The 25,729-nt window shown below is 37.5% G+C and overlaps 2 protein-coding genes and 1 long non-coding RNA gene across 7 annotated transcripts; 1 reads left to right on the top strand and 2 right to left on the bottom strand.

The window, feature by feature from the left end:
- The first annotated feature begins 1,871 nt into the window (after positions 1 to 1,871).
- Positions 1,872 to 3,946, top strand: LOC114351231 (uncharacterized). The gene is made up of 2 exons (XR_003655765.1): positions 1,872 to 3,259; positions 3,628 to 3,946. It is a non-coding gene; the product is annotated as an uncharacterized LOC114351231 (long non-coding RNA).
- Positions 3,947 to 4,525: 579 nt separating this feature from the next.
- LOC114351230 (katanin p60-like 1) lies at positions 4,526 to 18,808 on the bottom strand. 5 transcript variants are annotated; one of them, XM_028302348.1, is made up of 9 exons: positions 18,723 to 18,808; positions 17,831 to 18,095; positions 10,050 to 10,285; positions 9,220 to 9,698; positions 8,030 to 8,209; positions 7,632 to 7,774; positions 7,015 to 7,124; positions 6,427 to 6,553; positions 4,526 to 6,150 (listed from the first exon to the last, which is right to left on the bottom strand). In XM_028302348.1, the coding sequence occupies exons 2-9, from the start codon at positions 17,998 to 18,000 to the stop codon at positions 5,952 to 5,954; spliced, it is 1,644 nt and encodes a 547-aa protein (XP_028158149.1). In that variant the 5' UTR covers positions 18,001 to 18,095; positions 18,723 to 18,808; the 3' UTR covers positions 4,526 to 5,951. The 5 variants fall into 5 exon arrangements, with proteins under 5 accessions (XP_028158149.1, XP_028158150.1, XP_028158151.1 ...); XM_028302349.1 differs by having other exon boundaries at positions 18,649 to 18,801; XM_028302350.1 differs by having other exon boundaries at positions 17,831 to 18,091; positions 18,652 to 18,801.
- A 1,548-nt stretch (positions 18,809 to 20,356) lies between these two features.
- Positions 20,357 to 25,519, bottom strand: LOC114351238 (uncharacterized). Its single transcript, XM_028302376.1, has 11 exons — positions 25,318 to 25,519; positions 24,494 to 24,646; positions 23,855 to 23,951; positions 23,264 to 23,393; positions 22,912 to 23,002; positions 22,611 to 22,773; positions 21,816 to 22,262; positions 21,612 to 21,740; positions 21,268 to 21,537; positions 21,023 to 21,102; positions 20,357 to 20,683 (listed from the first exon to the last, which is right to left on the bottom strand). The coding sequence occupies exons 1-11, from the start codon at positions 25,456 to 25,458 to the stop codon at positions 20,408 to 20,410; spliced, it is 1,977 nt and encodes a 658-aa protein (XP_028158177.1). The 5' UTR covers positions 25,459 to 25,519; the 3' UTR covers positions 20,357 to 20,407.
- Positions 25,520 to 25,729: the final 210 nt, after the last annotated feature.

Raw genomic sequence — 25,729 nt, 5'->3', positions numbered from 1 at the left:
ATATTTATATATTATTTTAATTTTATTTATTAAAACAAATAAATACATAACACAGGGTCTCATTGTTTATTTATGCTTAACCTTAAACATAAAACAGATATTGCAAGACCCAAGAGCTAGATTAACCTGACACTATACCGAAGATATATTGGACGTCAGTTTGTACACGATTAAAATGGCTCTCAAATAGCTGAAATACAACAAGGTACCGGGTGTTACGGCATCATTGCTGAGCATCGCCGGTACTAAAGGCTCTACAGAAGCAGTTCAATTCCGTCATTCTCGAAGAAAAAACGCCTTCGGTATGGCACAGAAGTGTGTTGATAGCATTATAGACTCATCTCACTTATGAGGCGTGTTTACGAGCTGTTTTCGAGAGTCCTTACGAATCATCTCGCTCGCAGAGTCGACGACTTCCAGTCTTCCGAACAAGCTTGTTTCCGAAAAGGCTGTATTATGGTACACACACAGGTACGCTACGGCAGATTATACAGAAGACCAAGGAGTCGCAATATCGCGGACGATATCGGAGTCATGGCTGAGACCTTGTAAGATCTAAGCACAATGCTCGATGGCCTCCGCAGAGCCTCTCAACAAGTGGGTCTCAAAATGAACATGGACAAGACAAAAATCATGTCAAATGTCCGTGTTGCACTTACTCCTCTGAAGGTTGGAGACTACACTCGAAGTTTTTGACAATTGTGTATACCTGGGACAAGAGTCCAGATAGTTAGGTCCAACTTTGAGAAAGAGGTCTATCGCTGAATTCAACATAGCTAAGCATCGAACGGGAGGCTTCGCTATTTCGTCTGAAATACCGCAGTGTCTTAAGACAAAAGTCTTCGACCAGTGTGTGTTTCCAGTGATGGTGTATGGATGGGAAACGTGGTCGCTTACTATGAGCCTAATAAGAATCAGAAATGAAAATAATATCGGCAAAAGCACCAAAGTGACCGGCATAGCCCGCAGAATTGCATAAATCAAGTAGGAGTGGGCGGGGCACATAGCTCGTACAGATAATGGCTGTTGGGACTGAAAAATTGTCGAGTGGAAACCACGGACCAGTGAGCAGGCCCCCCACTAGGTAGACCGACGATCTGGCGAAGGTCGAGGGAAGAACCTGGAAGAATTATTTTGATAAGATATTGTTATTGCTAGTAGTGTATTATTTTTAATGAAACCTCAAAAAATAAGTTTTATTGTCTTCTGTCCAATGACTGGTACGGTCCAATGATTGGTAGTTCACCCTATTATTATGCTCTATTGATTTCATTATTATTTTAAGACACACAAACAATTTATAGCACAATAAAAGTCTCTATTTTCATTTAATATCAATTCGGTGTACGTGTTTTCTCAATTCGATGCCCCATATTCCGCGGAATTGAGATCCACGGAATTGAGGAAAAATCACATTTCATCAAATTACTCTAAAATATTATAAATTACAACCATTTCTACCAAACGTAATGGCAGATATCAGTTAAATACTTAATTAATTCAGCAGTAATCTCATTAAATACTTCATGAACATTATTAATATCGCACACCGGTTTGAGAAATGACCAGTGACCAAAAATTCTGAGTGATTTCAAACCTCTGAAAAATGCTCCTCAAAGCGACAGATCCCACTTTTATACTGCTCGACCACTCGAGTGCAACTGCTAGTTTATGGGAATCAGTCGTGGGTGTTCGNGGTATACCATGATTGATACTTTTGGAGTCTGTGCAGGCAAACTTTACATGTTTCATAATCTTGGCACCGACTCCAGAAGTATCAATCATGGTATACCTACATAAATATTAATAATTCGTCCTAATAAATAAGTAGGTAATTAGTAATTATTATTCTGCTTTTTAGTGTAGGTTTTTTGGAGTCGGTTTTATTTTTTTTTTATAAAATTTAACTTATTTGGCTAGCAATATGATAAATGATATTGAGCAATTGAACGTGAGTGAATTGCATAAAATCTACGTAATTTTTGTCAAGGATGTAGTTCGTAAAGGCATGACCTTGTGATAATATTCACATTAATCTAATTAAAGTCACAATAGACTCGTAAACTGTAATGTAAGTGAATTGTTTAAACTAATATAATCGATAAGTTTAATAAAATATTAATTATTTTAATTTAATAAGAGTTTTTGTTACAATATTTTATTATTTCTATAATCGTTTAGCCAAAGAATTGTGTTTAAAGTGAGTTTGTTGAAGTTATTTTATGTAAATAAAATTTAATTGGTGCCTTTATATTTATAACAATAACAATGTAGTTCAGATTAAGCTTGTTCCTGGACAAATCTAAATTGTGAGGCTGAGTGATTAATAATAATACTTTTGTAAGGAATGTTTCTAATAGGTAACTCAAGTAGTAAATAATGATTTTCACAAGACAAAGACAATCCAACAAAACGCTTGTTTTTATTTTTTAGTTAAATGTTTTTTCTTTCTTCCTAAAAGCCTCTAACAAACTTTTGTTATAAGAGTGGTAGGTGGACTAGTAAGTACCGTAATGTTTTAACCCTTGGTTTCAGAGGAAAAATTGTTTTGTGAATTAGATTTAACATAGTTTACAAGTTTTGAATAAAACAAACTACAAAGAAAATATAAATTCCGCTTAAAAGTTTTGATATAGAGACTATGAAAACTTTTGCACTTTCACATCATAATAATAAAAATTATGAAGAAATCTTTGCATTGTGATTGTCATTAGAACGTCACTGAGGATCAAACTGTGCCTTTACTAAGAATTTCTTCCACATATCATAATAAAAGAAACCAGCCGTAAACCTTATGGACTTTATTGACTTTATGTACACGATATCAAACCGCACATTACATAACAATTTACACCGGAATACGCAAACAGACAGTATAAATTACAACACTAACTTTACATCATTCCTCAATAAACGAGTTTTACCCATAATATTGTTTTTATCCTAATTAAACCCAACAATTTTATACCAAAACAAAATAAAGATAAAAATGAAATGATAGCAATTAGGGTGACGCGACGGCACCAGTAATGGACATGGCACCAATTATGGACATTTTTTTCGTTGATCGAATTTATTAAGCAACTGTCGCAACATTTTGAACTGGCAACACTAAAATCACAATCAATAGATGTTTGGGCTATCATTTTGACACACGTCACCAAAATCGGCCACTTTGTTTTAAGATAGCTGCGAAGTGAAATCTCGTTGCGCGCGGTGGTCATGAAAATCCGTTTTTACTATTGAAACCGTTAAGGAAGTGAGTACATATTTGTGCTTGGTGCTATCTTGTGTTGTGTTATAATGAGATTTGATGTTATTTTTACTGAATAATAATAAATAGCAATTAATTTGAGCCAAGTTAAAAATGTCTTATCACAGCCATAAGTTTTTTCTGGGGTTTGTTCATTACTGGATTCGATATTTTATGAAATTCAGTAATGGACAAGTGTCCATGCTTAAGTTTTTAATAGATTTTTTAGTTTATTGTATTAAATTATTTAATTTTATGCACTAAACATTTGGGTTGAGTTGATTTTGTAATTGCTCTTTATTTTCCAATGTTGGACGATGTCCATAACTGGGTATTTTTAGTTGTCCATAATTGGGTTCTTTGTTTTGTCTTAGATGGCACCAAAACAAAACACCCCTAAACAAATGGGGAGAGCATTGGATGCTGTAAGGATGGGGGAAAAGACAAGCACGGCTGCCCTCCGGTTTGATGTTCCTCGAATAACCTGGGTTACCTCCACCATATCGAATAACAAATGATCGAAAGTAAAAATATCAAACACGTTTCATCAAAAACTCAAAACATCGAACGATTAAAATATAGAATTTACAAAATGATCGAAATAATCTTCAAAAGATCTAAGGATTAAACTATCGAAAATCGATCTTATTGTAAAGTTTAATAGGAAGATGGAGGTAAGGGTTCCTTGTTGACCCTAGAAATTAAAAAAAAAGTTTTATTTATATTCATCATAATTATGACATTTAGTTTAAACTTATTTACTGATTTTCGATATTTTAATCATTCGATATTTTGAACATTTGATCATTTGTAAATTCGATATTTTGCTCGTTTAAAGTCGAGGGATGACGTTACCGAAGAAGGCATTCGCAAATGGTTCGATGAAATAACGAGAAACATAGAAGTTATAGGTTTAAAAGATGTTTTAGATGAACCCAGCCGGATATTTAATACCGACGGAAGCGCATTTTGTCACCAGATGGTTGATTGAAAGTCTGATACTTGAAAATCGAAGACTGATCATGTTGAAAGTTCAAATAGCAGTAATAAAAGTTGATTTGTGACATCATTTGTTTCATTAATGTGTTCAATACAAAAGTGTCCATTAATGGATGTTCATAATTGGGTCCATGTCCATGACTGGGTGTCCATTACTGAATTTTTGATGTCCAACAATGGTGATTTCGTAAATTTCAATTTATAATTTTTTTATTAATTATCTATTAAACATACAGGATTTTTGGTTTTGTTTAAATGTTCCTTATGTATTTAAGTGCCGAAAAAAAAATCACCACTTTTGTATCGTCAAAAAACATCCCCTTTTTAAACGAAATTCGAATTTAGTGCGCTTAACATGTCCATGATTGGTTCCGTCACCCTACATTAAATGAAATATCATAGTACAATATGGTGACATATTTGTCTATATTTTATAACAGGCAAAGCATAAAGTGATAATTTATAAATATTTGAAAGATGAAACTGTTGCTAAATTAATTAAAATATAAATTGCTTAAAGTATTAAACTACATGAAATCCAAGCAAAAATATAATGTTTAAACATGTTCGTTACTTACTACAATACTTGCCATTGCGAGTGCTATACTTTACATTTACTGTTCCTAGCAAACAGTTGCTAATGAATAACTACAATAAATCCATCAGCATAGATACGTGCTTCGATATAAAATTCAGTATAAAATCACTATAACGTTAACCTCAATAGTTTTAATCTATGTTCTAAGCCTTCTAAGCTACTAGAGTAATTCACAGTCGTATAACAATTTCAACTTTATTCAATCCACTTTTAACACAAGAATCTTAACTTCAGTCTAAAATCACTAGTATTCAAATCACCAAAGTGTTCACTAAAATCTTTCTGAGTCTTTTGGAGCATCTACTTTCTACAAAAAGGCTTGTTGGAATATTAGATGTGCTAGGTAACAACGCTGTGACGTGGGACCCTATTAATATCAATATGATGATCGTCAATGATCAACCAACACGCGTGGCTTAAGAATTTGTCCTTTGTCTTGAGAGAAGACCTAAACCTTCGTCTTGACTGTTCAAAGCAACTGCCACCCCAATGATTTAATAAATGTAATCCCACCGAACACATTTTCATGTAAAATGTTGCCAAGACGAGACCATGATGGCTTGCATTGTGAAAAGGTAAATAGAGCTAATTTTCTAACTCAACAAACAAACTTTACATCTTATTCAAAATATTTGGCAAAGCCGTTTTGCTATCAACAAGAAATTATTCTACCAAACCAGTTGAAGAAAAAATCATGCCAGAATTCAACATTAGAGAAGACCTAAGCCTAACTATAGTGATGTAGGCTGACACGATGACCTTTTCGCTAACACAGTGTTGTTAATTTACGCTATAGATAGGATAGAGATATCTATCTAACTAAGATAACCTCGACCTAAATTTTACCCAGACACATAAAAAACTTAGACAGTATTCTTGATATTTTGATACGAGCGCGATCGTTTTAGGTAGTCAAGTATCAAGACTTTCCCATAAAAAAAAACCTTGAATTTTATCAGGACTCACGCCAACAGCGCATCAACTATGCCCATCTAAACATCCAACACAGGTAACGTGACCTTTTTGTTCGCACAATGTGGTAAATGCTCCTCAAGCGTTACGTAGCTTTCGTAACAGCGCTCGCAGCGCTTTAGCTCGCCGCTAGGAGCACCCGTGCCGCTGCATCCAGCTCGTGTAGCGGGCTACGTCAGCCTGGGTGACGGTGCGTTGGGTCTTCTCCATAGCGGCCTCCAAGTCGTTCATAGAGACAGGCGCTTCAAGTTCGGAACGCTTCAGCTGACGGATCTGGTCGGGACTCTTGCCGGCGATTTTGCGACGCATCGTCATCATTGCTGCGTCCCTGGAAACAAAAGATAAATTAAAACGCAGTATGAAATAATATTTATAATGTTTCAAACGCGAAAGAAAGTACAACGCTTACCACTCTTCTGTTGATCGACATAGTCATAATATAGAATTGTCTATCATTGTAGTTAAAAAGCTCTATCAAATAAGATGTTTTACACAAGACATCTGTTATACTCTTAAGGGACCGCACACTAAATCTTCAGCCAAACCAACGCGTGCAAATCGCGTCGGCGAATGTGCTTAAAACGTATCTATAAGATTGTCTCACCTGCACAGATTGCAAATATCTGAACCGCTGTACCCATCGAGCTTCGTAGTAAGGTCAGCGAAGTTAACATCGTCTGCCAACACTACTTCTCGAAGACACAAGTGCAATAGCTTAACCCTCGTCATTTCTGTAACAAATACATAAGTACCTACAGACTTTTGACCCCACCATTCTTCCGCTAATGTTTGTGTGTTATCGGTACACGCTAAATTATCTATGAGTGCACACGCACACTACAATAATGACGCTCGGATTGCTTGGATCAAACTCCCCGCTCGTTTCCCTCGACCAAAAATTGGTGGGGCGCGTCTTCGTGGATGAAACGATAATACACTGTACAGTCAAGGACACATCAGACTGAGCTTTGTTCCAAAATAGCACATATTACAAATACATAACATGCCATAGCAGGCCTCCCAAGGTAGACCGACGATCTGATGAATGTCGCTGGAAGAATCTGGATGCAGGTAGCGCAGGACCGGTCATTATGGAAATCCTTAGACGAGGCCTTTGTCCAGCAGTGGACGTCATTTGGCTGAAACGAAGGAATGAAGATGCTACAGTCTTTATTAGAGATCTTACACATACCATCAGGGAGACCAATGTATATCCTCTTCTCAAATCGCCTTCTGAAAGCTTCGTCGATGTCCCAAGGGTGGTTTGTAGCCGCAAGCACCATTATTATTTTGTCCCGATTACTGGAAGAGAAAAGCTAAATTAAACCAGTTCCAAAGACTTGTACTAAACTTGCGTGTTAACAAAATCAAAGGTCGTCCTTCAGCAATCAGCTAGATGGTGATAGTGATTGCTAGCTACGCCGCCGCTAGAAATGATAATTTTCAAACGCTTAAAGAAGTCTATGTTGTTACTATTGTAACCGGTTTTGAGACAAATACTTTCTATCTAAAGTTATTTTAAATAGTTGTCCTCTCTCCAGTAAATCTGAAAGACATTGATTAATAGCACTTAGGGCCCTCGCCCACGGCGACAGCATCGCTACTAACGCGCGTTAGTCACATTTACAACGCACTCCAGAAGTGATACCAACGCGCTACAGCATCAGCGCGACTGCATCGCTTCAAAAAGTCGCCGTGGGCAAGAGCCCTTAAATTGTGCTGTCTCTTTTTTGTACGAGTTCTTCTTTTGTGTATTATAGTGCTTTATTTGTCTTTATACAGTAGTTACACTTTAGTTTGTAATCTTACAAAGCTGCCGCGAGTCCATCCATCTGTATCAGCAGCTCTGCCTTGAACCTGCGCGAGGCCTCGTGCTCCGAGTCAGCGCCTCGCACCGCGCACAGGGAGTCCACCTCGTCCAGGAATATCGTGCTTGGGGCATAGAAGGCTGCCTGGAAAACAAAGAACAAACATTGATTTTAAACTACAAATAATAATCATCGAGTACAGGCACTATTGAGATCACTTAAAAGAGGCTGAGAAAGATAAGAGTTTCTTGGACTGCTATATCTTTGAACGGCCCATGTTGACTGTTTCGAAGTAGGATTAAACATTTCAGGCTCTTAGGTGGCAAAAAGTTAGTATTTTACATAAGATTTTAAGACTAATGTTATCAACTAACTGAAACTTTTTAATTGAATAAATACCATATCAAACAAAAGCCGGACGAGTTTTTCCGAGTCCCCCCTGTACTTCGAAGTGAGGGTAGCTGATGAAACGTTGAAGAACGTGGTCTTGCACTCAGTAGCGACCGCTCTGGCCAACAAAGTCTTCCCTGTTCCTGGAGGACCCGTGAGTAGCACGCCTTTCCACGGTCTTCGGATGCCCTGGACATCACAAAATTGGATTAATTAGTTGATCAATTTAAGATATGCATAAACATAGATTAATCAATCAAAGAAAGGACACAACTGCCCCAGAGCTTGTCATAAGCCATCGAAATACAGTCTTTAGCTAACCAGAGCATAAGATCTAGGGCAGTTTTTATAAGCTTTTCAAACAACTGTCACAAGTAAGATGAGGTAATAGTTACCTCTTTGACCACTGGGTGTGACAGCTAATAAATAAAAATAAAGTATCAGACAACCACATTAGTGTATTCTTCAGACTACTATTTAAAGGTCTTAACCAAAGTTCTGTTTGATCAAAATAATTAAAAATAACTACTCTGACCGTGATCAAAATATAACCGCATGCATTCAGCCTAAGAACCTCTATTCAGGAGGTAATTACAGTAACACATTAGTGATTACACTGACCTACTTTGCATATACGTTGGACATGTAAAGGGTTATTTGAAACACTTTCAAGAAAGCCAAGCAAGTCCTAAAGGAGTAAAATGTCAGGACGATTATATCGCTCACGCGAATCTCCAATTTAAAGTAGGCTAATTCTGAGTTTGGTGTTACCTTTGTGGGCTTGGCTTTATTTGTGTAATCATGTTTTACGAGACTGTGTGCACTCGGCGTATCCCTTATCGCAAGATATACTAATATTGATAAAGGTTATTTTACATCGGCTAGATTTTGAGACTCAATGACACCACCAACAATTTAGAGGTTCATGTGAGGTCTACCGATAACCGAAACCTTGATATTCCAGTTGGGTTCAAAATGCAAGCTTTATTGTTAGTTTCAGTTCTTCAAAATCAACTATTCTGTCATTTGACATGAATAAAGGATATTTATTCATTTGAAAATAAAAAAAAAAAATGAGTCACATAAGAGTCCATGCTATTCTTGTATCATGTGATTACTACCGAGAAGCTACCCATTACATCAACTAGCAATTTCAAGCATACAATTATCTAGTTAGTGTAATGTTTTGAGACCATTACCTTAAAATAGTCCGGCATCACGAGTGGCAAGACCATAGCTTCTTGCAGCACCGACTTAGCGTCGTCTAAACCAATCACATCCTTCCAACGAACGTCAGGATTCTTCTGCAATATGTCCCTTTCTAGGGTCTCTACTAAATGCAGCTCGTACCCCGTCGCATCAAAAACTTTCTCGTCTCTTTCCAACACCGCCACGTCTCCTTCTGTAGGTATATCGGTTTTTCTAACAGTGGGTTTTATCGGTATAAGGTGCCTCGCCCTACCTCTGGGCATGCGGTCCACCGATCGACATTTCCTACCGCTTCCTACTGAAGATGAAGTGGAGGATGTCTTCCTGGAGACGATGGAGGGGAGAGTGGGCTGGATGTTGGGGTCTCGACGTCGCAATGTGCCGGCCCACTTCTCTGTCGTCGGATCATTTTGCTTTGAAGTGTCCATTGGTTGTATTTGGAAAGTGTATGCTTGTGTTGGCTTTACCACTGAAATGAAAAATACTTCGGTTTTATCTAAGTAAGTATACAATTACCTTTATTTAGTTTCTGAATATAAATCTTGAGAGTTTCTGACACAACAATTTCCAGACCCAAGTATAAGATAATAAGACGACGGATCATCCATCTGATACTCATAGCACCAATAAGGATTTTAATCGTAAAAAAAGTTTGCACACCTACAACTCACGATGCATGGAAATGACGAGAAAATAATTGACTTGATTGGATATGGTGCTGTTCCTCATAATTAACCCTCATGATATAAGGATCCTACTCATTCTTTTCATAATCAATATCTCCAACCTATCGACGTCACCTGTTGATATATTTCATTACCTTGTGTAGGAGGATGCCTCGTGCCATTCGCCATGTGTGTATCCGGAACGTTCTGCTTCGCCCTCTCTCTTCGCACCTCGCTCCGTTCTGTCCTCAGGCCATCTCTAGGAGGCTCGTTCTTGTCTCTGCCATCTCCACCACGCCTGGTTGACATCCGCGCGAAGCCAAATGGTTGCAGGCTCTCTGACATCATGCGGTCCATCATTCGGGCCATTTGGTGGAACCCTGACGATGGGCTGGAAAAAGTTTGAAATTTAAGAAGATTACGAAGGCCAACACATTATGGTAAAATGTTAATGCACAGCAGGAACAATATAGCGTCTAAGGATAGATGAAGAATAAAGATAAGCCACGATAGCCGAACGGTGAAGGGGTCGGACTGGCTGACTCGTGATCGAGGAACGCGGGTTCGGTCCCCGCCGCCGCTCGACTATTGTTGTGAGCTCACTCGTAATACAAGCTACGTGATCTTTAAAAAAAATCTTATTTTTCAAGCAAAGAACTCCTTGAACTTATTAAATAATAAATACAAATACTTGTCGTACTTTGAGATGCATAATTAACAAAATACCTTTGCTCCAAATCCAATTATGTATTAAGAATTACACCCGTGGTTTAGATCATACATTGGGCCAGGACTTTTATAATAAAAACTATTATGGAACATTTTGAAATAAACATAAGTGCACCCACAGGCAGAAACAAGTCTTATAATTTTCAGACCTACGAATACCACCTACAGGTATAAACTTACAAGTCAAGCGATCCTTGACTCTATTACATTTAATTACTTTCATAGCTCGAGGAAAGCCGTGATAAGAACACTATTAACTATAATGACGTTGGGAAAGTATTTTCGTTAATCATTACGAACACAAAAGTAATCAAATTTAGATGAGTGATAACATTTCTGCTACGAAATGCTACGAGACTACGAATGTACCTAGTTAGTTTATAGTAAAGAACTGAACTCATGCATGAAGGTCCCGGGTTCGATCTTGGGCACACACAAAATTGGTGAAGAAATAACCATAAAGTAACAACATACCTAGTAGTAATACACTCGGCATCAAATAAATCGCACCTCCCGAGACAAGCATTTTCAAACGTATGCTTCCCCACTTCCCACCGATATTGGCACCATTTAAAAGCCTAGTTCTTACCTTCATTTCATTAAAGGAAAGGTTTTTACCCCAAAAATGTGTCTTTAGAAGGATCCAGAGTCACTTCTTCAAAAAATAGGTAGTTACGCTATAGCCATTTTTTATGACTATAAAACTGTTAAGTTGGGATTAATCGCTATCCATCTGTTAAAGAGGACACGTGAGATCTTTATTTGGTTTTATAACCATAAAAATTGGTCTAATTGATCCCAGAGGTGAGCCCAAAGTGAGGTCTATTTTCAAGTCACATTCATGGTATATGTTAATCATTTATTTAGAAAGGAAATGTATTTTTCTTTATGGATATTTATTGGGCTTTCAAATAACACCAATACTGTTGGGGTACCATGATTGTGTCAGAAGAAAATCTTTAAAGTTCGCGTCGCGGAAGGTGCGGTTTATTTGATGTTGAGTATATTTACAGTAGTTTAGCTTTAAAAACGTTTGACAATTAATTTTATTAAACCTATAGAGAAAGAGATGTATCTGAAAACGATACGATGAATGTTATCTAGGATTTTCCATGTCAGCAGAAACCAAGCTTCGTTTCAGCCAAAGTCATTTGGCTACGTCAGTCCACTGCTGGACAAAGGCCCAAGGATTTCCTTAACGACCGGTCTTGCGTTGCCCGCATTCATACCTACGATGAAACCAAACTTATCTGTACCTAAATAATTATCTATAAGCGAAGTGAACCATCCTGGTTGCTAATAAAAACATTTTTTTTTATGCTTACTCTACTACCTACTTTTCAGTTTAGCTTAAAAGATATAAAGATTTCGCAGATTACTTGTATCAATTACTAATGTTCGTTGTTGACAGTTTTCCTGATAACTTCACCAAAATAATCTATCATCTTTGAGCATCTGAAATGCTACGTACCCAAAAAACGGATCATGCTGGAAGTACTGTCTCAGTCCCGCCACGTTGGGGATCAACGTATCACCGAATCCAAAATCCATCCTGAGTCTCAGCACTCTTCTGACTTTTGCTAAGAACATAAGTAATTGTTTGTGTGTAGCATTCAAATGGAGGTCACTGTAGGTCACGGAAACATAATTTCTCAGGTATATAAGTATGGAAAGTGTGTCATTACTTTTGTTGAACCGGGCTGGAAAATATCGTGTGCTATTTGACAGGTCTGTTATGGTGCGGTTGCCATGGCAACGCGGTTGCGGAAACCGACCACTGACCGCGGCAATGGTTGCGTACGGCCGTACAAACTTATCAAATCTTCGGTCAAATTACATTTTTGTGATTCAACACCTTATTTCTTATGCAATAAAGCTCTTGGCCCCTTCGTCTTATAGAAGTTTATATTGGTGTTTGGATGAAAGGCTCTTGACTGTTCTACTTTTTTTGACGTCATTACGTTTTATTTATAATGCGTTTGTTACATGTTGCATTATTTATTTATAGCCTGACCAGGAACATAAAAACCCTCGCCATGTTGCGGAAAACTAATGGTACTAATTTCTTTTAATGGCAACAGTAACTGAAAACTTCATTGACATGTCACCTTGCATGTCAGTCTATTGCTGTCAAAGTGTAAACAAACTTTATTTTAAATGTGCGCAATTGATTTTGTGAATTAAATTGCTAAAATATTTTTATAGTCGTGAAAGAAAAGTGGTTCACAATGTGTTAAAGTATTTGTCGAAGAGAAATACTAAGGGTTCGGACAATATTTTCATTGATAATGTTTCCGACAAAGGTTGTCAAATTGACTGACATGTTTATCGTATAGTACAGTCCACTATGAAAATTAGCTGTGGTTTGTTTCAACTACCTATTTTAAAGTTTTTTGTCACTTTCTAAGTGTTGAATTTTATGGAATTGGGAAAGAAGTACCGAGTTTGAAGCGTTCATGAGCAGACATTGCAGTTGAATATTCAAGTTCTGAATTTGATTATTGACGAATAATAAAATAAATCCTACTAACTCGATTGATGGTTTCATTTAATTTATTTAAACCAGATTACCTATAAAATCTTTATTCGTTAATTTATGAAAATATCAAATTAGGACGTAATCCTGAATCCTGATACATAAAGTCAGCCTATTAATTTAACACAGGTACGACTGTACTCAGTGTTGCACTATCAAATGCAATTGACGCGCCTCTATGCCAGGGTTTTTATGTTCCTGGTCAGGCTATAATAATGAACCTAATTTGGGAAAAGTTACAATTTAAAATAAATAAAATCTATATTACAGTACAAAAGACATAAACGAGCGCTAAAACAATAAACAAATTAGGTAAACTTAAAAAAAGTTTATGCATGATGCAAATAAAAATCACGAAAAATCTAAATTATTACTTATTTTTATAACTTGTGAATAGAATAAATGATAAAATCTAAAATAAGAACCTCTTGAAACATCGGATCTCATTCAAACATATACGAGAGGTATCTCAATATTTCAAATTAGTGAGACTAATGGAGCCTTCCATTAAGATTCACATTCACATTCACTGAATAATTATTAAGTACAGTTGTATTATTTTCCATTCAAAATTTCACCTACTACCTAAGATGCAACTGTCGAAAGTGTACAGACGAGAGGCATCTTTACTTGTCCTCTATGTAGTGAATTCCATAACTTGGGCACATACATCTTTCATCATCATCATTATCATTTCAGCCACAGGACGTCCACTGCTGAACATAGGCCTCCCCCAGTGACTTCCACATCGCACGGTTGGTAGCGGCCTGCATCCAGCGCCTTCCTGCTACCTTTATCAGGTCGAATAAGTTTAAATACCTGTCCTAACTAACGTGAATCATCAGCGATATTTCCGCCTGAAAAACGACTACGCTGTTGCCAGGTACATAGTTGCAAATTGCTATCAGAGGTCAATAACTATTCCACAACGTCACCTACTTTGCAGCTTGCAAACTTCGACTTGCATTGGGGTAAACGAACCCAATGTTTACTGTTGACGGAAGGAGGGTAGAGGGATGTGGGTCAAAGGTCGATGACTAGACACCATGAAAGGTCATCGACATACACTACTTTCCTTTCATTCGATATGCAATCGATTGAGATTAATTACCCTAAGATTATTGGTGTTACGGTTATGGATTGTTTCTAGCTAGAAATTCTTAACTAGTTTATGAAATTACTAGTTATTGAAGACGCTGTAATCAGGTGACATAAAAGTAACGTTTCCGCATCATGCTTGTGGAATACTTATCTAATAACTTTAAAACTATGTAACTAGAAAGGTAAAGTTACCAATTAATAACCTACTTACTTAATTCCTAACAATTACGTATTCTTACGAAAATGGGAAAGTAAAGTAATTAGAAATTGTAAGTATTTGTAACTAAAATGTTGCCAAAAATGAGTGGACAACTATTATATGTTTTCCATTTCATTTTGCAGATTATTGTTTTCACAAAGTTCAAGTTTGAATACGAATATCTTTATAGGTGATAGGAAAAAATGATAAAGTTGATCTAATAGGTTCTTGAATGAGTATTAGCAAGACTGCTGGTGCAGAAGCCAAATATAGAAAGCGACACTCCAAATTGATGCTAAACAATTACTGTGCAGAATCCTTAAGCAGGATAACCCATTTAAAAGTCGATTCGTCTTCAGAATCATGTCAAGATCAATTTAGCAGCGAGGTGAATGAATACGAACTCCTTAAAACAGTTACGCCTACTGGACAATTTGTTTTATTGCAAATTGCCCCACTCCCACGCAGGCGTCCATGGACAGTCAGTCATCTCTATAAACACAACGTCTTTGTGATAATAAAATCATTTTAGGTAGTTGGACTTTAATTAATCAAGGCTCTTTATTGTAGCGAGTAGTGAGTGACACTGTTCTTCCCGCACTGCCGCGGAGAAGTGTCCAAGTTAGGACAATAGCTCGCGGTTCTGTTTCTTTAGACTTCTTTTAAAACAATAGGATATGTACGAGACAATAAACGACGAAGCTAAAAATATACATAAGACTTCTACACTACACACATACAAAATAAATTTTATAAAATCCGATTTGAATGAAAATTAAAATAATTAAAATGAATCAATTTTCTGACTTCATCATACCATTTATCATGTTAACAGCCCATGTTAACATGGGCTAGTGCCGGCTCATATACCTACCCATTTATCTAACACCCTGTATATTAAAGGAGTTTATCTTTTCCCACTAATTAAACTTTGACTTTTGCAATATCAGAGCGATTCTGTAGGTTGGAAGGCGTTGCTATTTTACGTAAAATACAGATTTTAAGCCATTGTGTTATAAATGTATACGTAGTAATATTACTTCAACGTTTTAAGTTTGTTGTTTGTGTTTTTGTTAGCAAGTCGTACATTGTCTTATTAAACCTGACTGTACCTAAGTACATCATGAAGACATTGTCTGAAGATTTATGACCATTTGTCAATTATCATTAATGTAGGTCGGAAACATTTACCTCGTTTATGTTATTGATGTTATTAGCCTCGAGATGAGTTAAGCCTGTAAGTGCTCTTTATGCCTATTAATTCATTATTGTAAGGTTTTTGGACTTATTTATCATACAAAATACCAACAATAACTTGACAAAATACGCCTATCGATGTACGAGTACGAGTCCTGTATTCCCGTTGTCCCCGTGATTCTTGTCCCCATGACAAGGGGAATTTATTAAAACAATAAAAAATACTTTCTTTTGTCCCCTTTAATAAGGTGGACAATGGAAAGGAATTTCTGGCGTACCGTTGTCCCCATGATGTTTATAGTCAAACGATTCTGAAACGTGTAACCCCCTGCTAAATACTGGTTCTCATTTTGATCAAACTGAACATTAGAGATATTATTACCTAACTGTTCTTTTCCATGCCTAATTGCCTGCTGTATAATTATTAATACTGACGGGATTGTTACCATGTACCTTAATTTTGAGTTTCCGATATTTCGCCACTGTTGCAAGCGCCATGGTCACGGAGTAACTGAAAATTAAGGTACATGGTAGCACAATCCCGTCAGTAATAATAATTTGTTAGTGACCATGAAAGTTTAAAACAATATATTGCCCACTGTATGTTTTAACTAATATAATTTGTACACATGGTAAAATATTGAAACGCCATTTATCATAGCTTTTGTTAGTCACGGCAAACGTAAAGTCTAGACCAAAATATGACTGTACCCAGTCATTACAGTCCTAACTCGTTATCAGGATGATCTATGATGTATGGTGGTTAGAGTGGTTTGTTAAAAACCTTGATAATCCAGTGGAGGAATGGTGCCTTATAGAAATGATAATTTATTCCGCTCTGAAAGTAGTTAGCACCCGCCTAACATGTTACTTTTAATAAACAAAGTCAAGGTTTCTTGGTATTTGATTGGCACTTGAACTAAAATTGGATTTTAATTCTTCTTTCTCCAGCAGTAAAAATGTCTTAGAATAGATGAGACAGGGAGATATATGAATGAACTCTACCCGACATATAAAAATGTAGAGCTTTGTCATTTGCTTTGTCCACTTAGATAGCACGAATATTTTATTTACGAAAAGAAATAGGAAGGGTAAAGAAATAGGTTCTTTTGTCCTCCAAATACCAATATAAGAACTTATCTCTATCTCAAATCAAAAGATGTATGAGGTAGGTATTTAATTTCGGGTGTTTGTAATTATGTTACACTCTTACTCGTATGTTTATATTACTGACTGCTTACGAAGTCCTAGAAGGAGGGCGTGATGCTACTTCAGATTACAGAAAGACCATATTCTTCGGAGCTAGAGACGGCATTTACAAGTACTACCCAGATTCGCTATTAGCGAAAAAATACGGTCCATTTAAAAGTAGGCGCACGCCGTTGATTTTTAGTTGGCCGATAGTTGTGACCGATTTTAATTTGTGTGAAGAATCGGCCAAATCGAATCGGCGTAGTGTGCGCACTCCCATACATGTCCATACTGATCAACTGCCCGACTAAACTATCGGCCGACGAAAAATCAACGGTGTGCGCCTACTCTAATTATTCTTAATTTCTCCTATTTATACTGGCATTATTCTGAATAATTTATACCTACATAACTTGAGATTATAAAAAGACCTCGCGTGCGATGTCAATCTGTTCGCGAACTGCTTTATGGCCTACATTTTAATAACGAAATACAAAACAAAAATAGCTAAGAATGATAGATTAAGCCTTCTTGACCTTATAAGCCGTTTAGAATACTTAATTTCTCACAATTGCGTCATTGTTTTTTTTTCTGTTTTCTATTGCCGTTGTTTACTTTTGTATGTTACATTATATTGGTATGAGATCTTGCCGTTGTGTTAAGGTAGGTACATAATATAGGCTAACCTAATATTACCTACAGTTATGTGGTACACGTTACGCCTTTCGTTTGTTTACCCGAGTCATGAACATGCGTGGGTCACGTCTTTTTTTTTCATGTATAGCGTGGTTCTAGTTTTATTATAATAAGCTATTCTGCAATACAAGAGAATAAATAGTCATTTTGTTTCAGCTCCTGTAATTCTACCGATCCATAAGTCCATCAACCATACAATACCACGGTCTCGCAGTTTTTGAGGGCTCAGCTCAAAGCCTGATGGCTTTTTTGGTAGACCAAAAGAGAGTAATTGATCAGTATCTTACCATCCCAGGTCCCAAGCGGAGTGGAAGGCAGGATGCGCGCCCATAGCTCCTAGTGGCACTCCAAACCCAAACTCGATCTTGACGTCTTCCCCCCTCCGGGCACCCCACGATCCTCGGGCTGTCCCCTCACGAGGCTCGCTGGCCCCACTTTGCGATGCGTCATTCGTCATTATGACCAATTCGTTCTAGACTGTCTGGTTGCTACATACATGCACGGGTGCTATTTGATTACTAATTCCAGTTAGTATCAAATGCTAAGTGCTGTCTTTGAAGATTTCAAAACAGATTTGTATCTACTGAAATCTGACGCAAGTAACTTTAAACTATTTATTCTAATGCCATAAAATATTACTCCATTATATACTTATTATTATTTAGGAATATTCGAAGAAAATTTTGGAATAATACTCCAAATTGAACAAGGTTTTTCAGCTACTGAAGCTGAATGCATAACAGTAGCTTACGATTCCCGTAACTTCCTTTCTGCATTGATTAACAATTCAATATTATTATTTCAATAATAACATATTATAACAATTCAAATGCCATGGTCACACAAATCCAGTCAATCAATGTCAATAGCAAGGACACCCGTAGCGTGCAGTTTAAAATAATTTCACTACTACTGAACTTATTTCTGCTTTAATAGCATTCCCATAGGAAAAACGATCTATGTTGAGTTATCTATCTAAAGATAGTAAATGTCCTCTATCTAAAAATAATTGATGAACTGATAAAACCTATCATAAAAGTCCCAAATTACTATTGCGTCAAAATTAATTTTAACAATTAAAACCTAGATATTATAACAGACACACCACACAATTCTACTCATCCAAAAATGCACAAGAAATACTGAAGCCCGTGAGTTGAATGCGTTAAATATATTTACAGTCGTAATCCTATAGCCGTCGTGCTACGAAGCAGCGGTGCTACGAGCGAGCGGCCGGCCCGCGTGTCCACGACTGGCGGACGATGACCGACGCGTCGCGACGCTTATTACCCTTCTGGGTATGCCCTAAAAACCTTTTCAGCGTTAACGTAGACGGTAACGTACACACTTTTTAATTCGTCGCTGCTTCGAACAAAGCGCTCGTGTGGCGTTATCTTTCATGCATAAAGCTTTAAACAGAATTAGTCACTGTAATTAATACGAAGACTAGACTGGTGCATTACTTAATTAGTTTTAGTTAATTTTGCATATCGACATGGAAATTTTAGAGAAGGAATGCTTAAAAGTATTATGTAGAGACAAGTTTGAATTTCTCATTACTCTTACTAACGATACAAGGACTCATAAATGTTTTTATGCACCTGCATACGTTTTACACCTGTAAACTCTATTAACATATTAGGTTTTGAAATGAATTCAGGTCAGCTGGTAGAGAATGACTTATGGCATTAAGCTCGCCTTTTTGTACTGAACATTGTTGTGTGTGCAATAAAGTCTAAATAAATAAATAAAATAAATTTGTATGATATTTGTCTAAGTACTTTTTCCATAAATCGATGGTTCCTACGTATAAGGGCGAAACTGCCGCTTACGCCTTTTTCCAATTATTTAAGCAATGATTTCACTTTGCTCTAATCTATAACATCAGTAAGAAAAAAAATTTTTTTTTCCATTAGATACAAAATAAAATTTTAGGCAAATAGGCGTATGTGCAAAACTACGCCACGTATAAAGCCCAATCATACGATTCGTCAATCTATACGAGTAGTTGCTTACATAAACATATATTTTTTATAATCCAAATCTTAAATAAAGCCATGAAAATATTTAGCAAATTGTTTTATTTATAAATTATGACACATTATATACTTATTTAATTTTTAGCGTTAAGAGTCGCATCTCAAACTAATTTGATAATTATAAATAACTTGAAAAAATCGAACTGCCTAAGGCATCGTGGGTTCAATTCCCGCCTTAGGCAATTCGATTTTTTCAAATTATTTATATTTTTTAAAAATATGACACATTATGTTAAAAGACCTAACTAAATCTCGAGCACAGTATATGGGCGTATTTGCGTTAAAACGTAAAACGGTACATTAAACGACTTTTTCTAACTGATTTATTATTGATATAGCACATGATAACAATTAAAATAATTACATGCATAAATAAAGAGAGTAATCGCTTAAAATATTATATTTACGTTGTCATTTAAGTCTCTTTACGTTGAACAATATACATGAAATTATAGAAATATGCCGACGTAAAAGGGCAATGCGTAAAATCTCAAAATATATAAGAAAAATATAAAAATTGATAACAGCAGTAGCAAAAGCATTACATGTTAAGGCTAAATGTGAAATTTCATTAAATTCGTTTTAGTAGGTCAGAAGATATGACCCAAAAATATGGTTCTGGCCACTAAAATGGCTCTCCTGTAAAATTTACTTTTTTCACTTACGCCAGTATACGTAGGAGCCATCGAAATGGAATGTTGTTTTAAAATTTTCAGAAGTATACAAATTAAACTACAATATCATTTTGCCAATATTTATACAACTTTAAAATAAAATACATTACAAAACACTCAACATAACAAAATACAACTATGTAATACCAAACTAAACGCACATTAACAAGAACTCGAAGCTAAACCAAACGTACGAAACAGCCAAAGAAACTCCTGAAGAAGTACTACTGCCAAGTATTTCGTTTTCATAGGGCTTCAAGTAGGGCATGTACTTAAGCACCATGTTAAGCATAGGGCCCCTGTCGGTCTTGTTCTGGTCCGAGCCAGCATTCTGAACAGCTGGTCTATAATGTCTAACAGGATCTGGAGGCTGCGTGTTGTCTAATATGTCTGGGGGTGGTGGCACATCTCGTAGCTCGCGACGCACCTTGGGAAATGGTAGACCATTGTTAGCTAAAATCTTACTACCCAGTGGTCATACGTACTATGAAGGATTTAGAAATTTGCTTTTTAATTTAACAGAATAATGTAATGTTGAGTGTAAGCGCTGGACGCAGGCCGCTGCTAATCGATCAACATGGAAAGCATTGGGAGAGGCCTATGTTCAGCAGTGGACGTCCTATGGCTGAAATGATGATGATGAATGTAGAGTTGCCTAAAGAGTAAAATTGAGCATATTATATTGATGTGTAAAGAAAACATTACTATCAGTTTGACTTTTTTGTATTACTAGGTTGGTACTTATGTTAATTATAACGAGACTTACCTTCCCTGGTGTCGACCTGATCTCTTCGAGGTTACGCTCCATGCGATCCAAAGCTTCCTGTATCTCTCGTACAGTTTCAGCTGTTAACAAATGGATAATTTAGTAATTAAAAATGTATAACTGTAGTTAAGTTGGGTGAACTTTAAAATTTTACTTCTGAGTACATCAGATTGTTTGTGAAGAATTTCTTTTTGTTTGCTCTTCATGGCGCAACTTGCATTTAAAAGTTTCTTCCTTATACTTACGATCGGTAAGATAATCTTCATCTGGCCTCAAAGTGGAAAAAATGGCTGTCTCATTCATATTCCTCGTGATGTTCTTAAAGTAATCATAAGTCAGTGCTGCTCGTTTGTTTGTGATATTGGTAACGTCTTCTTTAAAAGAAAATCCTGAATTTTCTTGGCTAACATCATCGGACGAAGAAATATGTTGTTGCATCATAATTTCAGATGAAGAAGTTACGCTCTGTGACTCATCAATGCTGCTTGAATTTTCATGCTTCTCTGTTATATTTTCTGTGGAAATTACCCAAAATTAGCTTCTCTACAATTGCCATATTCCATAATCTTTGGTACTTTTAAATACGTACCGTAATTCATGTTTGGCGTTTCTGGCAAAGATGTGAGGTTTTCGTCTTGTACATCTAGCAGTGCATATTCCAAATAAACATCACGATCTATCTTTGCATGGTCTGGACTAGGTATATCTTCGTTAGGATCTGCAACACATGATGAGTCAATTTAAAGTAATTGTTCAAGTGCTAATTTACTTATTCTTGATCGAAACAACTTACTAGTGTTTTCTGGTGGAGAATGAGTTCCAATATCGTTTAGTTCTTCAATATTGTAAGATTTTGGACGTCCGATTAAAATAGCTTTCTTTACAGGCTTGGTGACAATGGTGACATTATTCACAGCTTCTTCTATCTTCATCAAAAACTTCGTTGCATTTATAAACTTATGCGCATCATTTTCCATAAGTTCATTATCTATATGAACCACGTTCTCATCTAAACCCAGTGTTTCTATAATATCTCTCTTATGCACAACATTTTCGTAATGAGGGGTGGTGATTTTGTTATCCATTGTAACTACCGCTAACTTGGTGAGATACAGCTCGTCTAGACTTCCCAGATAGTTCAAAATTTCATTATCTTCTATTTCTAATACTATACTTAACAGAACATGGTCTTCTAAACTCATTGTGCCGTCAACATCAGTAGATGCATCCAAATTGCGTTCTGGAATATGCACATTTTCTTTGGATATTTCTCATTTCGTTATTTTATGCGAAATTTTAGTTAAAAGTTACTTAGGTATAGCTGTGCATTTATTAGATTTACTTACCTACACGTAGTATTACCTAACTACATAGATGTCTAAAATGTACGATATTCAATGTCTAGGCAATACACCTAACTTGTAACCAAATGGATTATAGATGTCTGCGGTGCATACAGAAAATTATGTGAAAAAGTGCATTAAAATGTACAGGTAAGTAGGATAATCAACTGCCTGCTTCAAAAAGAAACTACTGCTACTAGCAACAAACTGACAAAACTATATAAAGGTCATTTGATAGCTCTTACGAAAGTTGCAGAGTGTAGTCAATTCTGGGTCAGGCATGGATCGCGCGGGACAGGCAGTGGCGGGGGCTGCTGGGATCCACAGCGCCCTGGACTGCACGGGGCCCCGGGGCGCGAAGTTGCAGACCAGCCGCTCTACGCTCCTCAACCGTCCGTTCAATTCCGACTAAAAATTCGTAAGATATATACTTATGACAATATTGCAGTACTTAAGTACAGATCTATGAATATCAGATGCCCTCATTTGAAAAACGATGTCTCTTGGCCATTTTTGACGAGACTACATTCATAATGATTGACTCACCATAAATCTACTCCGACCACAACCGACCATGTAGCTTCTTGCCCAAATCATTTGAGCGAAATCGCCGTAGAACGTGACGTTGCTCATAGGGCTGCAAAATTGAAAGCAAGCACTTCAAGAAGATGTTAGAAGCTATCAATCTTATTTGTAAGCCACGATTTCAAAAATACTTATGTTAAAACAAATAGAGAAATTCCAGAAACTGATCATCTAGCTATTTAATAGCCATAGTATCAGAAAGTTTGAAGATCAAGAGCAATCATCATTTGTGTAACTCGGAATCTATCTCAATCCCCTCGAGTGCTTTCAGGCACACACAGTAGGTTAGGTACAAACAGTAATAAAAACTAACATCATGTAAGAAGTGACGTTCCCCTTGTATAAGATGCTCTGCATGTACCACATGTCGACCATAGACTCCACGCGGAGGCCCGGGGCTTCCCCCACCACTGACGCCACGCACTGCCCCACTGTAGTCGAATCTGGACATGAAGATAAGAGACCGTTACCGTAGTATTAGTACCCTAGACAGTGCAGTAATGAGTGATAGTGAGGGAGTGACTAGGAGTGCAGGAAGTAGAGGAGTGAGAGAGTTCCACCCTCCTCTATGGGAGGGCTTTACATGGTCAGACGTATGGAGATCAGACTGACTGGATATAACATTATTTATAATGCGAACAGCTAAGTAGCTGTTCGCATTATAATAATGTAATCTCTAAGTAGAGACTGGAATTCGTTGCCTGCTGCTGTCTTTCCCGAACACAATAATACGGGCCTTTTCAAGGCGAGAGTGAATAGGCACTTACAGGACAGATATGTACCATCCTAAGCTGCATCTCACTTAACACCAGGTGCGATTGCGGCCTAATACCTACTTGCCTAGTCAATTCAATTAAAAAAAATACTTATGGTCAATGAGAAAAGATTAGACGATAATATTTACAGAGGTCTCTACAAGCGTCTCGCTCGTCAGGCGTCCGCGGCGGCCGGCACTGGTCAGCCCACCGCTGGGCTTCACGAGCCAGTTCTTCCACCCAACGCTAGAAGCAGAAACAATCAAAGGGGACGATAAATGATGTAATATGAGGGTTATTTATTTATTTATACTTCAATGCCAAAATTTTAACATTAGGCGAACTTAATGCCATAAGGCATTCTCATCCAGTTTACGAGGTACATAAGGGGAGCAAAAGCACGTAACGGAACTGTTGTCTTGAATACAATTCTCTAGCCGACTCTAGCTAACAGTTTGCCTTATACCCACACGAGGACTCGGACGCACGATCCAATATGGACGGGGCGCGCGCGATTAGTGCGCGGTGCATAGTCCGGCTATGTACCATGTTCCAGCTACTTATTGATTCATAAAATAGAAACGGACTAGGAAATGTAGAGCAGGAAAGCCTAGCCCACTAGATGGACCGATGATCTGGCGAAGGTCGCGGGAAGCATTTGGATGCGGATTGCACAAGACCGATCCTTGTGGGGAAGTCCCTAGGGTAGGTCCCTTTATCCAGTAGTGGATGAGTCATTTGGCTAAAACTAATTGATGATGTTTATTGGCTGTAATAATGAATCGTACCAACTTGAGCATGTTCCCAGCAGGAGGCAGGCGCCGCAGACGCCCGCTCGCGGCCTCGCTGCGTCGCCGGTTAAGGCGCGCGACTACCCGCACTTTCTCCTCGTTGGTGAGGTGTGCGTCCATGTACCCTCTGCATCTTTCGCTTGGGCCGGGCTACAGCATCAGTGAGCTTTAGATTGTGATGGAGCTACAGAAAACTAGATTTGAGTTGCTCTAATATAGTGTGAGTTTTTGTAAGAAGCGAAGGATTACACATGGGATTTAAGCTCCCTCTTCCTAAGATGAGAGGACAACATTGCCGTGAATCAGGATTGACTACTTTCATACCATTCCAGCCCTAATTAATTTGATTATTTCTCTAGAGCAGGGTTTCTCAATTAATGGGTCGCGACCCAGTGGTGGGTCGCGAGCGAAAATTGAGTGAACGACACACCACCCTACCGATCCAACCGCTGGGCAGCGGGTGACAATTTGTACTTAAACTTTGTTATTTGAAAAGTCCTATTTTAGGTATATTGGTAACGGTTAAATTTCCTATAGGGTCCCGATTTTGGGAACTTTTATGAGATGAGTCGTAGCCCAGACAACTTTGGGAACCACTGCTCTAGAGAGAAATCTCGTGACAAGGCATGTCGAACCCTAGATACGCCAATGGGCCAATGGGTTCCATTAGGAAACACGATTCTGCTGTACTTCAGAGCTACACATGTGAGACAATGCGATCTTTTCTGGTAACAAGGATATCAAACTGGACGTCTTGTGTACCTTTAAAGGAATTGGGCTGCGACATTTCCCTCCTTAATCATACAAGCTGTTTTACTCACCTGAAACTGACAGAAGGTATGTGCATTGGTATGCCCACACATCTTGGCAGCGCAATAGTTGACGGAGCGCTGTGCTAACAAGCCTTGAGCGAGGACTGCGTTGGCGACCAATGTTAGGACCAACGCGACCGCCCGCCGCATCTTCAACGGTTAATTTTGCCTAGCATTTTTACTTTGCGTTCACTTTTCACTTGCTCTTTGATTTTGATAGGTGACATTTTGTCTGAATGACGTCTAGAGCCGTAGAGCACAGGCATCATCATCGTAGAGAATCTTTTGGAAGGTTGTATCTATGATGCCATAATATCTGCTTTTCTTTGATACAGTGGTCATGGTCATGGATCATGGTAATGGTAATCCTATAACACAGCACCGAACTTTGCCCCTCTTAGCCCATAAAACGTAAATTATA

This window comes from Ostrinia furnacalis, unplaced genomic scaffold (genome assembly GCF_004193835.3).
Source record: "Ostrinia furnacalis isolate ACB-3 unplaced genomic scaffold, ASM419383v2 OfSCF1110, whole genome shotgun sequence".
Classification (NCBI taxonomy): Eukaryota; Metazoa; Arthropoda; class Insecta; order Lepidoptera; family Crambidae; genus Ostrinia; species Ostrinia furnacalis.
Note: the sequence above shows the minus strand (reverse complement) of the source record. Positions and strands in the feature narration are given on the sequence as shown.

Bases quoted from the DNA above. Each gene is read 5' to 3' on its own strand.
- LOC114351230 (XM_028302348.1), bottom strand. From the start codon at position 18,000: ATGACGAATGACGCATCGCAAAGTGGGGCCAGCGAGCCTCGTGAGGGG. The intron at 7,775-8,029 runs GTATTTATTCAA...TTTGTTTTCCAG, and splicing joins TCCGGCTTTTGTTTGATATG to GCAGCCTTCTATGCCCCAAG. The intron at 7,125-7,631 runs GTAAGATTACAA...TTTCTCTTCCAG, and splicing joins GATGGACTCGCGGCAGCTTT to TAATCGGGACAAAATAATAA.
- LOC114351238 (XM_028302376.1), bottom strand. From the start codon at position 25,458: ATGCGGCGGGCGGTCGCGTTGGTCCTAACATTGGTCGCCAACGCAGTC. The intron at 23,952-24,493 runs GTACGATTCATT...TTCTGCTTCTAG, and splicing joins CTGGGAACATGCTCAAGTTG to CGTTGGGTGGAAGAACTGGC. The intron at 21,741-21,815 runs GTAAGTTGTTTC...CATGTGTTGCAG, and splicing joins TTCTCCACCAGAAAACACTA to ATCCTAACGAAGATATACCT.